At 40.8% G+C, this 16452-nt stretch overlaps 1 protein-coding gene across 11 annotated transcripts in view; it reads left to right on the top strand.

Annotated features, from left to right (window-relative positions):
- MYBPC1 (myosin binding protein C1) overlaps positions 1–16452 on the top strand; it is a 362797-nt gene that overhangs the window by 293511 nt on the left and 52834 nt on the right. For all 11 annotated transcript variants that reach the window (XM_069229024.1, XM_069229023.1, XM_069229030.1 and 8 more), the window contains one exon: positions 15669–15836. In XM_069229024.1, coding sequence (XP_069085125.1) covers positions 15669–15836 — 168 coding nt within the window. The remainder of the gene's footprint in view (positions 1–15668; positions 15837–16452) is intronic.

The following is a 16452-nucleotide window of genomic DNA, read 5'->3' as shown; positions in this document are numbered from 1 at the left end:
CATGGCTTATTTTATTATTAAGCAATTGATAAACATCCACCACGTCCATCTTTCATGCAGTTTTAGAGACATGCTGCTTAAGAGACTCAATAGTGCGCAAAATAGCACTCTTTAAAAAAATCTAGGTTCAAGCACAAAAAAGAATGCACTTGATCACTATTAGTTCAAACTTCCTTTTGGTATTATCTGGTTAGTGAACACCAGGGAGCCTGAGATTTTTGTGTACCATAAATCGGTATCTTGATGACACAACCTGGCTGAAAATAGGTAACAAACATAGAGTTGCTCTGAACTGGGGCCCCAAAACATGTCTTAGCCAGGGCCCCAAAAATCTTTAGAGGGCCTGATCAAAGCAGTTCATGGACTAGATATGCCTGTCAATTCCTGTTAGACCTGAAAGCCTTATCGGGGTCATCCCTCAACTTTTTGTGTGCCTCCCTCCACTTTTCTGACACTGATTTTGCTGGTTTTAGGACACTGTGCACTTTACCACTGCTAACCAGTGCTAAAGTGCATATGCTTTCTCCCTTAAGCATGGTAACATTGGTTTACTCCCAATTGGCATATTTGGTTTACTAATAAGTCCCTAGTAAAGTGCACTACTTGTGCCCAGGGCCTGTAAATTAAAAGCTACTAGTGGGCATGCAGCACTGATTGTGCCATCCACATACATAGCCCCTTAATCATGTCTCAGACCTGCCATTGCTAGGCCTGTGTGTGCAGTTTCACTGCCACTTAGACTTGGCATTTAAAAATACTTGCCAAGCCTTAAACTCCCCTTTTTCTACATATACGTCACCCCTAAGGTAACCCATAGGGCAGGGTGCTATATAGGTAAAAGACAGGACATGTACACATGTTTTATATGTCCTGGTAGTGAAAAACCCCTAAAAACAATTTCCACTACTGTGAGGCCTGCTCCATTCATAAACTAGCATTAGGTCTGCTCTCACATACGTTTTGAGTGGTAGATTCTGATCTGAAAGGAGTAACCAGGTCATATTTAGTATGGCCAGAATGGTAATAGAAAATCCTGCTTATTGGTGAGGTTGGATTTTATATTACTATTTTAGAAATGCACCTGTTAGAAAGTGAGCATTTCTCTGCACTCAAAAATCACTTATGCCTTACAGCCTGTCTCCAATCAACGGCAGGGCTGGGCTGCTTGACAGCTCCCTTGTGCATTTCACCCAGACAACCACAAACACAGGACACTCAGTCACACCTGCACTCATCTGCATATTGAATGGCTCTTCCTGTACTGGAAGGGTGGAGGGCCTGACACTTACATTTCAAAGGCTAGTGACCTGCCCTCATACAATGGACTGCCAAACCCCCTACTGGGACCCTGGCAGACCGGACTGTACTGAAAGGGGAGCTTCTGCACTTCATAACCACTCTTTGAAGTCTCCCCCACTTTAAAGGCATTTTGGGGTATATAAACTGGGTCCCTGACCCCACCAACTCAGACACTTCTGGGCCCATTACTGGAATATGGTAAGGTCCCACTGTAAGAATAATTTTTAGGACATCCAATTGCCTTGAGTTCAGTAAAGTTCATGAAAAGGGCTGCGAGAAGAAGTTTTTTTTGTTCCAATTCAAGTTTTATTGTTGGAAGGTAAGTGACTCCAGGTTGAAAGACAAATAAATGGGTCACAGAATAAAGCAGAAGCTCAGCCAACACGTGTTTCGCCCCACAGGCGCATACGCCAGGGCTTTCTCAAGGCTGTAAGAGAGAAGTAACATAAGGCTGGGAGTTATAATCTTTATATAGTAAGAGAAGTGTGGAGATAAGACACCGAAGAGTGAAAACCCAAGGTACGTGAGGAGGGTCGTGCACCTCAAAACATTATTATTGACTCCGAGAAAACACTCCCTAAGTGATTGGTGATCCATAAAAGTGAGGATAGTGAGACATAGTTAGTGAGGCATAAGTCCATTCATTTCAGATGCTATTGCGTGTGTCCGTTCCAAGCTAAGAATTATATGAATTAAGGAAAGTGAGACGTGACCAATGAATCTAGGAATTATTGAAGGTATAGCCAGGAAAAGGAGAATAAATAGGTGAGGCAGATGTTAGTCTAAGAACAATGTTGACGTGCCGGCACTGAATTCTAGATGGGCATGGGAAAACTATATGATTGTGCTGATTAGTACTATACAGAAGATAGATAGCGTGATGGAAAATAATTTTATGGCAATACAGGTTAATGCAACATAACATACTATATAAGAAATATTTGGCTTCAAAACAATCTGCTGTAAAATCACTGATTCAATAGATAATCTGTAAATAAATGTATGAAATCAACATTTAACGTTTTTGAATTGAAGATACCTAAGGCAGGCAAAGGTGAATACAATTAGAAAAAACAACCATATTACAGTGCTCGTTTTCAGTAGCTAACTAGGAAACATGGTACATGTTATGTAATGAATACGAATAACCTCCAAGGTACAAAGTTATCCTGAGTGTAATAAGAACTCATAAGGGAATACTTAACAATTATACAAGACATAGCGGAGAGACAATAATATAGAGGAAAATATTGGTCTCCTAGGAAGAGTCAAACATACTATCATGCTTTTGTTTATTAACTAGATTTCACTGACACGAAGTAGGTGAGAACTGGCTTTAAATTATTGCCCTTCTGTTATGCTAAGTGTGTGTGATAATGGTCTCTCTGCGTGTTTTGGATATTCTAAGAATAGCTTTCAATCTAGTGGTTAATCGTACCCATCTTATTACAAGCACAGTGCTTGCATCAGCTTTTAAACACGAGCATGATAGTATGTTTGACTCTTCCTAGGAGACCAATATTTTCCTCTATATTATTGTCTCTCTGCTATGTCTTGTATACTTGTCAAGTATTCCCTTGTGAGTTCTTATTACACTCAGGATAACTTTGTACCTTGGAGGTCATTCGTATTCATTACATAACATGTACCATGTTTTCTAGTTAGCTACTGAAAACAAGCACTGTAATATGGTTGTTTTTTCTAATTGTATTCACCTTTGCCTGCCTTAGGTATCTTCAATTCAAAAACGTTACATGTCGATTTCATATATTTATTTACAGATTTTCTATTGAATCCGTGATTTTACGGCAGATTGTTTTGAAGCCAAATATTGCTTATATAGTATGGTATGTTGCATTTACCTGTGAAGCCATAAAATTATTTTCCATCACGCTATCTATCTTCTGTATAGTACTAATCAGCACAATCATATAGTTTTCCCATGCCCATCTAGAATTCAGTGCCGGCACCGTCAACATTGTTCTTAGACTAACATCTGCCTCACCTATTTATTCTCCTTTTCCTGGCTATACCTTCAATAATTCCTAGATTCATTGCTCACGTCTCACTTTCCTTAATTCATATAATTCTTAGCTTGGAACGAACATACGCAATAGCATCTGAAATGAATGGACTTATGCCTCACTAACTATGTCTCACTATCCTCACTTTTATGGATCACCAATCACTTGGGGAATGTTTTCTCGGAGTCAATAATAATGTTTTGAGGTGCACGACCCTCCTCACGTACTTTGGGTTTTCACTCTTTGGTGTCTTATCTCCACACTTCTCTTACTATATAAAGATTATAACTCCCAGCCTTATGTTGCTTCTCTCTTACAGCCTTGAGAAAGCCCTGGCGTATGCGCCTGTGGGGCGAAACACGTGTTGGCTGAGCTTCTGCTTTATTCTGTGACCCATTTATTTGTATTTCAACCTGGAGACACTTACCTTCCAACAATAAAACTTGAATTGGAGCAAAAAAAACTTCTTCCCGCAGCCCTTTTCATGAACTTTACTGAACTCAAGGCAATTGGAACCCTAAAAATTATTCTTACAGTGGGACCTTACCATATTCCAGTAGTGTATCTCTCTTGGAGGACTAGGGTCCATGTCCTCCGGTTCAAGCTCCCACGTTTTGCTCAATGAATAGGCATTTTAATACAGGAAGTTTCTGGTTTGGACCCTCTTTCTTGGTGTAGCATTCGCACTTCTGGACCCACACCTGCACCCTGGCAAGAGGAACTGCCTGGCTGTCCAAAGGACTCATCTGGACTGCTTTGCTGAGAAGGACTGCTGCTCTGCTGTTGCCCTGCTGCCCTCTGACTGTGCTGAGAAGGATTCTGCCTTCCCCAAAAGTGCTCTCCAAAGGCTTGGTTTGAGCTTGCCTCCTGTTTTCTAAAGTCTCAGGACCAAAAAGACCTCACCTCTTCAGAAACCTCTTTGTGCGTCGCAAATCGATGCACTGCCTTCCGGAATCAAGGCAAAGCCTGCATTGCGACCAAGAAATCGCCGCACAGCTGACCAGAATGCCGCAGCTCCGACTTACCGACTGGAAAGTCGAAGCAACGCCTGCCTTGTGACGGAAAACTTGACGCATCGCCTATCGGATCAAAGCAGCACCCATGTCTACTTCCAGAGCGTCAAGGATTTTCCCTGCATCCTGTCTGGGCATCAAAAGATCACTGCATCGCAGTGAGGTATCAAGACAATGTGCCGAAAAACGACGCAAACCCCTTGCAGCCTGGAAAGAAACAACGCATCATCTGTGCTGCGTCGGAAAATCCGACACAACACCCTATTTGTTCATGCATCTCATCCTCTGCGGTCTCCATGCGTGATAGTTTTGACGCATACCAGGTACTGTGTGTAACAAAGAGACAACTGTTCATTTTTCAGAGTTAAGACTCTTTTAACCTTTTAACAGTGACATTTCAACGTTTGATTATTGGATCTCTGTCGTTTTGACCCTTTTTTTTAGATAAACATTATCTATTTTTCTAAACCTGTGTGGTATATTTTTTTAGTGTTTTCACAGTGTTACTGTATGATTTACTGCACAAATACTTTGCACTTTGCCCCTTCTAAGTTAAGGCTGACTGCTCAGTGCCAAGCTACCAGAGGGTGGGCACAGGATAATTTGGATTGTGTGTGACTTACTCTGACTAGGATGGTGGTCCCTACTTGGACAAAGGCGTATACCTCTGCCGACTAGAGAACCCATTTCTAACAATTCCGATATACATTCTGAGATAAAATGCAACACAATTATGATTTAGGGTGACAAATAGCAGACAATGTCATCCTTATGGAAGATAAAGATTTGCAGCCCCTTAAATTAGTAAATGTAAACAGATGGAATAAATCAATTCATATATGGGGTATTTATTTTGATATATAGTCTGTACTTCTGATCCTGTGCCTGCAGTTAATTAATTATCACTAATATGGCTGGGGTCTTAGTGGGGACTTACTATAGAGGAGATAGTGCTTTGCTCTGCAAACTGTCCCTTTCCACTCTCTGATAGCTACTCCCTTCTAAGTGGTCACCAGTTAACACCCACTGGCTTTTTCTGGGCCTAGAGGCACCCTGCTGTCTGAACCAGAGACTTTAACCCACTCATGAGTATTCCAGCTCTAGCAGTGTGATAAGGTGTAGAACTGGTTTCTCCTCCTACTGTGCTGGGACCTCACTGTCTACGACAGTTCTAGGTATGAATAGGGGAAGCTCTTCCTGGTTTCTTCTCAAAGTCAATGTGAGGTGCTAAAACTGACATTTGTTCTGCCAGCTGTTCTGTGTACTCCCAGACAGCTGACACCTGCTATGTGGTGAGCAGTTAACACCCATTGGGGCCGGAGGCCATGGTCCTCTTAGGCAGAGCCATTATCTCTTCCAGCTAAGGATATGTATTCCAGATGATAGGTGTAATAAGTGGCATAACTGGTTTTAAGCCAGTTCTGGCTTGGCAGCTTACAATACATTTTTACAAAGTTACTTTTCTGCTTACAGGATCTAAAAATGTAATTCACTGTTAGAATAAACTTTAACCATTAAATAAGAAATAACTGTGGAACATTTTTCTAGCCCTTTCCTAAGTGTAGGAGAGCAATAAAGATTTGAATCCTACCTAGACCCGTTAATGAAACATTTATCCATATCTACAGCTCAAATAGATTTTGGGTTTATTTCACTTTGAGGACATACTAACCCCAATGTATACTATGCCCTATTTTCATACATTAGCACCCTGATCTGTGGGTTCACAAAGCACATGTTAGGGGATGACTTATGAATAGATTAAAATATTTTTTTCTTACATGTCAAAGACACTTTTTCCTGCCATGTATTCATTGCAATGCATTCATACTGCAGCTAAGCCAGAAAATAGTTGTGATCCTGGCAGAAATATGTTTTTGGCATACATATGGGTGGTGTAAATACACACTGCAGCCCGCATACAACATTTTACTTTTGATATCATAGGTGCACTTAAGACATCTTTTACACACTGGACTTATAGGGAAGTTAATTACCCAAATAAGGAGTTCAAATGTACAGTATATGTTTTAGAGGAGAAGCCCCTGTCGCTTACTACTGTTTAGCAGTAGTAAAATGCACAGGAATCTACTGACCAAGTGAACTGACAAGTATTACCTGTTGCACAAAATGTGTCAGGCACACTCTGCAGGTTTGAGAACACCAAAAGACATCCCCTTGTAATCCACAGTGCCAGAGCCTGGAGGGCTGGGAAGGAGACAATATTAATGGTTCTTCAGTTGCTTGGCCGCCCAGCACATTTTTGACCACTCTGTGCTGCTGAGTCAAGTTAGTTAGTTAAAAAAATACTTTATTAGTTGCTAAAAAACTTAAAACATCTAATCATGGCACATCATTCAGAGAAAAAGCAGACCAAATTAACAGTACCAGAAGTATTTTTACCCATTTTCCCACCCATAGCCATCTTTAAGTCCTCGTAATTGACATACAGAGATGTTGTGCTGGATAAAGTGCAGTGTAGAAGTGTCAAACAAACACCCACATACTAAAATGATGAAATGCAATCATGATAAAAACCCATCAAAGTAAAAATGCCTGAAACCTGGTTACTATACTAATGCAGAAGTCGTCCTGTCCACCACATTATTACTTAACCATGCCTAATGGGCTAGGGACAAACATTAAATAGGATACTTTTCAAACTTTATCTAGTTTTATCCGAGGATAGGCAGACCTGTTTGTCTGTTCCATAAGTATTCTTGCCCATTAACCCGCCCGTACACATTATTAAATCCTCACAGTTGGCATACAAGGATGTTATACTGACATTGATAAAGTGCCGACAAAGACGTCAAGCAGCACCCAATATTAGGACAATAATTCACCATTATAATAAAAACACAATCAAAGTGAAAACCTCGAAGCCCGGGGACAGCACTAATGAAAATACGTCCTAGCCATCACTAAATTACTGCATGATGCCTGAAAGGCTGGGGACAGATGTTAGATAGGGATGTTTCCCCACTTTCACCAATTATATCTTGAAAGCATCTATGACCCTCGCTTGCCTTGACATATAAATGGTTTGGTGGGCAGGAAAACATATCCTATTCCATTGACCTTAAAGGCTAAGATGAAATTATCTGTCAAAACCACCCTTTCTCCTTCATTAAAGGGAGCGGGGTGGGGCAACCAGGGAGGCAAAAATTCTCAAGAACTGAATTAGTCTGATGTTTAACATTTCATTGCTTGGGTCAAGTGCTGTCATGACGGCCAGCCTACAGGATCAGACTCCTAGGGTATTAAATTCCCTTCTTATTAATTGCTCTCTCTGGCTAGCCAGGACTGGACATGTACATTACACATGGGCCAATGTCTCCCTAGGCTGGGATTCTGTCACAGCCTCCTTTTTCCATTTGGGTAGGAAATCAAGGGTTGGAATATCTCCCAATCTTAGCTGTAGAAGGCTCTGTTTGGTTTTCAGGGATATAGGAGCAGACAGGATGGGTGATTCCTTACCTAGTTTATACAAATTTAAAACCAACCATCTGTGCGACCGTTTGGATAGCTCTTCCAGCTTAGGATTTTAACTGAGTCAACGTGATGATGTAACTAGAACATCAAAGTAGACAAAGAAATTATGTGTCTCATTTTTGAATGGACACTCAGTTTATTATTAGGGCATTTGAAAGATGTTACATTTATTGAAAGTTCAATCAAAATGGATACAATTTAAAAAACAATCTGTGGCAAGCAGTGGTGTACTATGACGTCTCTTCAACACATATACATTCAGCCAGCCAATATTCCTTAACGTATACATGTCGTTTAGCACCGGCCAAACCCTGACTGACAACCAATCAAAAATTGTGCTTTTATGAACAACTGATGTGATGCAAACTTGTGGAAAAATAGTAATATTTCTGATAACAAGAGAGCTGTTATTGAGAAAACGATCGACCGAAGGTGTATAGAATAAGAAATACTGATTTTTTTAATGACGTTTGGTCAGAAGCTACCACAATTGTCAATAATAAAGACGTTAGTTCATTGTTGATGGTTCCGGCTTGTTGCACGACACCCACACTGATGATCTTATGATTTATTGGCCAGAGGCAGAAACATTTTAGTTTGTCTTGAGCTGCCATCATATTCGGGTCTATAATGTTGCTCTTTGTTACTCTGTGCAATGTTTCATATGAGGTCCTTTGTCCATTAGTTTCATCCGTTTTTATTTCAATCTATACTGTAATGTTTTCAGGTTCAAATCTTCAGCCAGGTCACTAAGGCATTCATAGTAACGTTGTACGAGGGGCTGTGGTTGGCCATGACACTTCCATTATTTACTGTTTCAGAAATGTCCTAAGGTAACTTTTTTTGCAGTTTATCTCTTTTTATTGCAGTAGTTTTTCACTTTTGTACTCTTTTCTTTTAGTAAAAAGTACAGAACATTGATATGGTGGTGTCGTTTCATAAAAGCATTTGTGGTTGTGAGTATGTGAGTATGTGAAGTGGTAATCTTGTAGTGACCTTTCATGTCTTCTTACTTACCTTTCTGAATAGGCCCCAAAACATCTCCAACTGAAGTATTCAGGGAATAGCGCAAATAAAAGTTCTATGACCTCTTTACATGGTTACAAATAGGGAGTTAGATGTCACAAAGTCATGTAAGAGTATGTAAAAGAGTATTACTTACCCTACTCATAAATGTTTATTTAAATCGGCCCTGGTGTTTTTATCAATTGATTTTGAAGTTTAAGCATTTTTCTTTCTCATATCATTTATATCATCTAGAAAGCTTCTTCATCTCACCTAGAGGGTTAAATAAATATTTTATGGAACTCTTGCATTGCAAGTGTCCCTTTTCAGTTGTATAGGTGTTCGATCCAGTTGTGCTAGACGTTTTTGGTCATGTATTGTGGAGGAGGCCACCAATATGTCTCCCTGGCATGTGTAAAAGGTCTGTTACATGAGACTGCCTTTCTGCCATTCACTTTATAACTGGCAGTGGTTGGTTTGAAATGATATTTCCGGAAAAAGCTTTGGAAACTAAGGTCTATCCCAGCCAAGGGAACTGCAATTACGAATCTCACGATTAATATTCCAAGTGAAACTCAAAATAACGTCCATGTGATGGGTTTGATCACTTTACACATTGTTTGAGACTTGTGCTGAATAATAGGGTTAGTGGACGCCATCCATTTTGCCCATATGATTATTGAGCATCCAGTTAAGGTGTACTAAGGTCTAACATAAAACACGGAATATGTTTTAGGTGGTGTGCTATTTTTTTTTAGTCCTCAGATCTAGTGGATTGATTGGTATTAACATTGACCTAAGAGTGAGATAGAGCAGTAGCGCAGAGGGGCCAATGTTAGAACCAGATAATTTGTCCAGTTATGTCTCAGTTTGAGCAACCATATTGGGTACTTAGATGAGACTAAATAGATTATTAGTGTGAGCTGCCATTCATTTGGTACAAATCAATGCACATCTCACAATGGTTTTGTTTTGTTCAGATGTATAGAAAAGGTAGGGTGATAGCCAGCGTACATAAGCACTCTGGGTAAGTCATGGCACAGTGTAGTTCTCTCATCACAAGTAAAGTAGAAAACCTCTCCCCTCTAGGAGACTATCCTCTCTCACCTGGGATCACCATGTCAGGTGTCTGTTTCCAGCTACTCATGACAGTTCTGCCATTACACGGTAAAAGAAATTTGAGATCGACAACCAACCGAATATTTCTACGGTTAATTCACCCACTAGTCACTTGGATATTTTTTTATTTGTAAGTGCCAGATGACCATGCTCACTCTTAGATTTCCCTGTTTAAGAGAGAGTAAACTTATTAACGATAGTTATGTTTTTATTTCTACATCTGTCGTCTCTTACAGTAAGACCGTCCTGACATAGCCTTCTCAGTCGTGAGTGCACGTCAAAATAAGTTCTATCGCAGAAGACAGCACCCATGGACTAAAGAGAGAGGCTCAGACTTTCACATTTCCATCCTTGGTTTGAACTCGGTCCTGTTCCTAATCTGTGTGTTTCAATTTACATGCTGCAGAGGCCATATTCAGTACTTTGAAAGAAGGCTCTCTGGGTGGTCTTGATCCTCACAACTATAAACCTAGTAGCACACAAGAACATTATGACAAATGACGTAAGGGCAGATGTACAAAGGAAGTTTTCTATTTGAAAAGGGCAGATTCGAAAATGTGGGTAATTTGTGACCACAAAAATGCCTTTTGAGATGAAACAAAACCAAATCATGATTCAGTAACATGTTACAGAGCCACAATTTGGGTTTGCTACTAAATATCGACTCAGTATTTGGAAGGGGCGTGTTTAGGGTGTCCCTTTTAAATACTGTTTCAAAATGGGATGTATTAAAGTTTTGCAGCCAATATCAAGTTGCAAAACACCTGCACAAATGCAGTGGTAACCCATTTGCTAATGGGAAAGGGCTCTCAAGGGACCACTTCCCCTTTGTGAATGTTGATAAAAACATTATTAAGAGTAGGCAGTGCTCCAATGGACCACTGCCTACTCTTAAAAATGTTGCTTAATCTTTTTTTTATTTAAAGGCAGTCCGTTTTCCTTTAAGGAAAATAGGCTGTATTTTTTTTAATATGTTTTTTATTTAAAGGCAATCACAGACATAATGGACTGCTGACGTCAGCAGGCCACCATCCTTGCGATGGCTGTGAATCATAGAGGGTCACAATTTGCAGCCATCCTCACTAATATTCATGAGGTAGGCCGAATTGCGACCCATTACGATTCGGTATTTTGCAAACCAACCTATTAGTACATAGGTAGGTTTGCAAAATACCACACTGGTGGCAAAAATACTGATCGCAAATAACAACCAGCATTTTGCAACCATTGCTTTGTACATCTGGCCCCTTGTTCTGAATTGGCTAATGCAAGAATTGGAACAAGCATTTGCAATGCAACGGGTCTCGCGTTTGCTCATGTTAGAGCTGATAGCGTTGTAAACTCATAACCCGACTTTTCACTTATCGGCAAAAGTGCATTTATGCACGTAACCCGAAAAAGTGCAATTAACTATGCAAAGCGCTCGACTACTGCCAAGCGAAATCGCGCTAGTAAATTAGAGAAAAAGTAGTCCACGAGCCGGACAGAAAACAGCGAGCCTCGCATGTTTTCTGTACTTGGTCGATGCGCTCGAGGAGGGCTAGCCACCGGAAAAGGCATGACGTATGCATGCCTTAGACTAATGAGAGCAAGCAGATTTTAATAGTCAAGCCCACGACCCAATGAAAAACACGGCCGTGACGTTGACAGGGCTCTGAGCCCTTTTCTGAACACTAAAGCGTCTTGCTGCGATACGCATGCGCGAGCGCATGCAACGCAGGCTTGACCCTAAAAATGTTATACATAAGAGAAAGAAAGAAGTTCATGTCTCCAAACTCGCTATTGCTTCCAACACTGGAAGATCTTTCTTGCAACAAGAGAACTTTCAAAGTGTTGGGCAGACCCTGGTACTCTCATGGACTGACTATGGCATTCCCAGCTTTCTGAGCTTCCATTAAACGTGTCTTAAACTCCGACACTAAGATGATTTGTGGAACTAAAAATTATACTACATTTCATTTGCCCTAAGGGAACTCTGCTGTCTCTCTCTGAAAGCTAGTATAATGTTAAAGTTGGCTTGTTTCACATTTAAAGTCCTGCACCACTGAGAGCTGCAATACTTTCACTCATCACTCAGAATCTCTGATGGTAATACAAATTTGAGAAGATTTGAAAACCCAAGACTGGAATCCAAAAACGTAATATCCCACAAGGCGGCCTTTCATTTTCTGGAACTCCCTCACAACAGATCTGAGACAACTGAAGGACCTTCTCAAATTCTACAAAAAGCTAGACACATACTTATTCAAACTTTGTCTGGGCTAGTTTCTGCCTTCTGTTTTCTAGACTTTCCTTCTGTTACCCGCCTGTGTCCTTTACCACATCTCTCTGTAAGACTTTCCATGGTCCACCCTCCCAAACATGTCCTAAGCCTCATTCTTTTACTTTTTCTCAATTCTTATAAAATCTTTCCCATTTCTGCTCTTTCACCTCATCCTGTAACTTCCTACATTGCTCTCTTCCAAAGTATTACGCTTGACAGTATCTTCTGACTGTCTTTTCTCTTCCCTCCTACTCCCAAGCTTCCAAGGATTCTCCTGACCTCTCAGTTCTTACTTACATGATTTTTCTCCTTCAGAAAACTCGTCAATATTGCTGTGTCTATGTACAGAACGCCAGTTTTGGTTAGTAGCACCTCATATAATGTATTGTAAATAACCCCAACAGCTTCTCTAACCATTATCACTCTCTGAGCAGGCCTGGTTGGTATCTCCATTGCCTATTTTATTGATCCACAAAGCACCCACGAACATTAATCAACACACATACACAAATAGAAACACATCCATTTATTTACAAATAAACGACGCTTAAAGACAAGCTCACACCTCCCTCCCTCCATACATATACAAACATCACTCCATTTATGCATGCAAACATATCTCACCGTTCACCATCTAAAACACACCGCATCAATCTACACACCCTTCCTGTATCAACACTCAGGCATACATATGCATATACCTACATAGGCGCATTTCCCACCCATATACCACGCACACAACCTCATGTCTGTACACATACATCCTACCATCCTCATGCCTCCTCTCACTATACAATAACTTGTAGGAAGCCCTGCTATTCAAACCATTACATAGCATAGTATAGTGTAACAAGGCAGATGGTCTGTTGAACAGATATACACAGATAGCAAGGAACAAACAATGCATGCTTTCTTATAGCCCTGCGATTATTTCATGTAGAAAATCTAAGATGCGTCATACTTGCCAATCTGCCAAGTAAAATGCGGTATGTGGATGCTGTTTTACCATCTGCAGGTACCAGGCTCTGGTGTGCTTGCCTGGTTACCCCGCAGTGAGCAATCACTGGTGCGTACATTTTGAAGCCACTAACTCACTGACACTTTACTGAGTCACAGAATCAGTAAAGTAATGCAAATTCAAACGGGGAGGCAAACAGATCAGTCACGTTCCATCACGTTGTGATGTACCCCTAACCAAAGAGACAATACTGTTCTGTGGACAGAACATCATGTATGAGACCCTTTTGTGCTATCAAAAAGTGTTATCTGTAAAGTGCATTGCATCTCCATTAAGCCGCATCTGCGCGATAGAAAACACCAAAAAGTCTTCATAGACTTCAATTTTGCAAGCGATAAACTCCATTCTGAAGCAGTGACTGTGGAAAAGTGCCTGTGCTCTGACTTGGATAATTGAGAATTGCAGACGCTCATCATTGCACCTGTGAGTAATATTTGGAGCTCGCAATACACACAGGAACACTGATGAATTTCCATCTAAGGAACTGTGCTTTCCTCTGCTTATGTATATCCCGAGTGCGCCTTCAGTAAGCGTTCTGCCATAGGATGGGCTATAAAAATGATGATTCCCTTTCTGATTGTACCAAGCCTCCGATGGTTAGGAAAGTGGTGCTGTTTTGCCCAGCAGTCCTTTCTTCCAGCATGAAAAGGGTTTTGAAAGAATTGCTATCATTATGACACACATGGTAAGCAGAAAAGAGTAGCTTCCTAGGACCTCTTTAAGATGATACTGGTCTTTTTTCACTCTCTTGTTCAGTATCTGTCTGTAAATTAAATGAATAAGCCCATCAATCTTTTTATGTCCCCAGCATCCTACCAGCACTCTCTCGGGACCCGATTCTGAGGCATGTTGTGTGCCTGGTAGATCTTCTGGGCTTTGAGTTTTATACGTTGTGCTGAAAGTAACATACCACTGGCACCAACACTTTGAGGTAGCACTGCTGGCCTGTTGCTGCCCAAGCAGGAGGGAGTGCAGGACAGCATGACTGTTAGAGATGTGACAAATACTGACAGGGGACCTGGTCGAAGCCTACTATCAGCACCACTATTTCAATTGCTGCTACCTGTTTTGCATTATCTGCTGTAGTAGGTGTCTGGAAGGAGTGGGCCTTCTCCAGGAGAAGTACTGCTACTGCCTTAGCAATACCACCAATACAATCAGGGTTAGTTTGAGCTCATTGTAGCCATAAAAAATATCCCACACAACACAACACTTATTCAAGAGTAGAAAGATCTCTTTCATCCTCAGTCAAACTTCACATGCTGTGAAATGGTCCGCGCTCTACCTGCACAGTAAGAAGGCTATGCTTGCCTCTACCTCTGATGATAATCAATGTTGAAAGATTCTTTTGCATTCCCTTGTTTTAAAGGTCACTATGGTGCATGCCCCTATTCCCTTTCATAGAACAAAGCCACCAGTCCCACTGCACAATATGCTTGGCGTAGATCTAACCAGGAATCTGTCTTTGGCGCCCAGGAACCTGGGCCTGTCGGCTATGTCTGTCTGAAACGTCAGTGAGCTAAATACTGAATGGAAGGGATGAGGTACACACTAGGCAATAGGATGATCTACACAATAATGGATTGAATATGCACGAACAACGAAGGTTATTGTTTCCGAAAAATAAATGTCTCTGATATTAAATTGATGCTATATGTGTACTTGCATCGTTATGCATTCGGACTCAATACATTGGTGCACAAATAGATTTTTTAACTCGATGCACGGAGCAAAATCTTATTACTTGAAATGCCTGTTAATAAATTCACAAGACAGCTGTCAACCGAAACGCAGAGCAATTGAGAAGATATATTTGTACAAAAGTTACAAAACGTAGAGGGCAAAACGTTTTGAAAAAAGATAATTGTTCCACGGTTGTTTAAACTAATTATTTTATGAATTATTAAAATGTTTGACATGAAAAAATTACTTTGGAGTTGCCAATAACCTCAAAGATCAATTTTTGAATCAAAGTTACCACTCTTTTTCATTGTAATTGGGCATATTCCCAAATTGTTAAAAAAGTGGTAAAATGCAGGTCTGGCTGGTATGGTGCAAAGAAAAACTCAACCAAGTAAGTATAGTAATTAAATAATACATTCAATGTTATTATATTTGACCTTAGGAACTCTAATTCCACTTTGTTGGAACCACAGATGTTGAATAAGGCCTTAACCTTCAAGAGTTCTCCATTTCCCAAAAAGATGTGTGAATAGCTCACCCAATCAAGGATTTTTAATCCGGGTACTTGTCGTCCTGCATTTATAATGGGGTGAATAAGTATGTGCAAAGAAGAAAACTGGATTGGGAGAGCTATTCAGGTTTGGATGGGGGGAACTTAAAATGGCTGCTTCACTCAAGATATCCGACTATGGTTTGTCAAGTAGTAGAACGTCTTTGGAATTTAAACGTTCTCTCTTTTTTGTTTTCAGCGGAACAATGGATTGTGGCAAACCCAGAACTGACAGACAAAACGCGATTCACAATTAATGGTTTGCCTACTGGTTCAAAGATCTTAGTGCGTGTCAAAGCTGTGAATGCTGCTGGCCCAAGTGACCCCAGGCTGTACCCACAGCCTATTATGGTGAAGGAAGTCATAGGTAAGATAACTAGCTCTCTCGAAAGCTCCAACTCTATTTTTATTGTCTTCTACTAAGTATAGCAGACGTGGTTCAAGTGTCTGAAACAAGTGACATTCTGGCCCCACTCCAGTTGCAACTCCATCTCAGATTTTGCGTTGCCATGAAGCAGCGGAACTGCCTAACTGTCAACTCTATGGGCCACTCTAATACCAATTTAGGGGCATATTTATACTCTGTTTGCGCCACATTTGCGTCATTGATTTACCCAAATTCGGCACAATCTTAACTCCATATTTATATTTTGAGGCTAGACATGCCTAGCGTCAAAATATTCGAGTTTGTACCATTTGTTGGATGCATTAACCTACTTGCGTCAATGAGATGCAAGATAGGCATTCCCATCTAAAAAACTGTGCTATCCCCATAGCCCCATATTTATCCCCCTGTGCTAAAATGACTCATGGGTGGGAGGAGTGGCTAAATAATGGTGCAAAGCTTGCTGTGCACCCCTATTTACTGCCTGGGTCAGACCATGCATTAGGGGACCTGTGGACCCATTTCCATGGTTAAACACCATGGAATGGGCCCACAGGTGCCCACCCAAAGCCCCAGGAACACCGCCACCCCAACAGAG

The sequence above is a fragment of the Pleurodeles waltl genome, chromosome 4_1, assembly GCF_031143425.1.
Source record: "Pleurodeles waltl isolate 20211129_DDA chromosome 4_1, aPleWal1.hap1.20221129, whole genome shotgun sequence".
NCBI classification, from domain to species: Eukaryota; Metazoa; Chordata; class Amphibia; order Caudata; family Salamandridae; genus Pleurodeles; species Pleurodeles waltl.
This window is presented reverse-complemented; position numbering and strand designations above follow the sequence as displayed.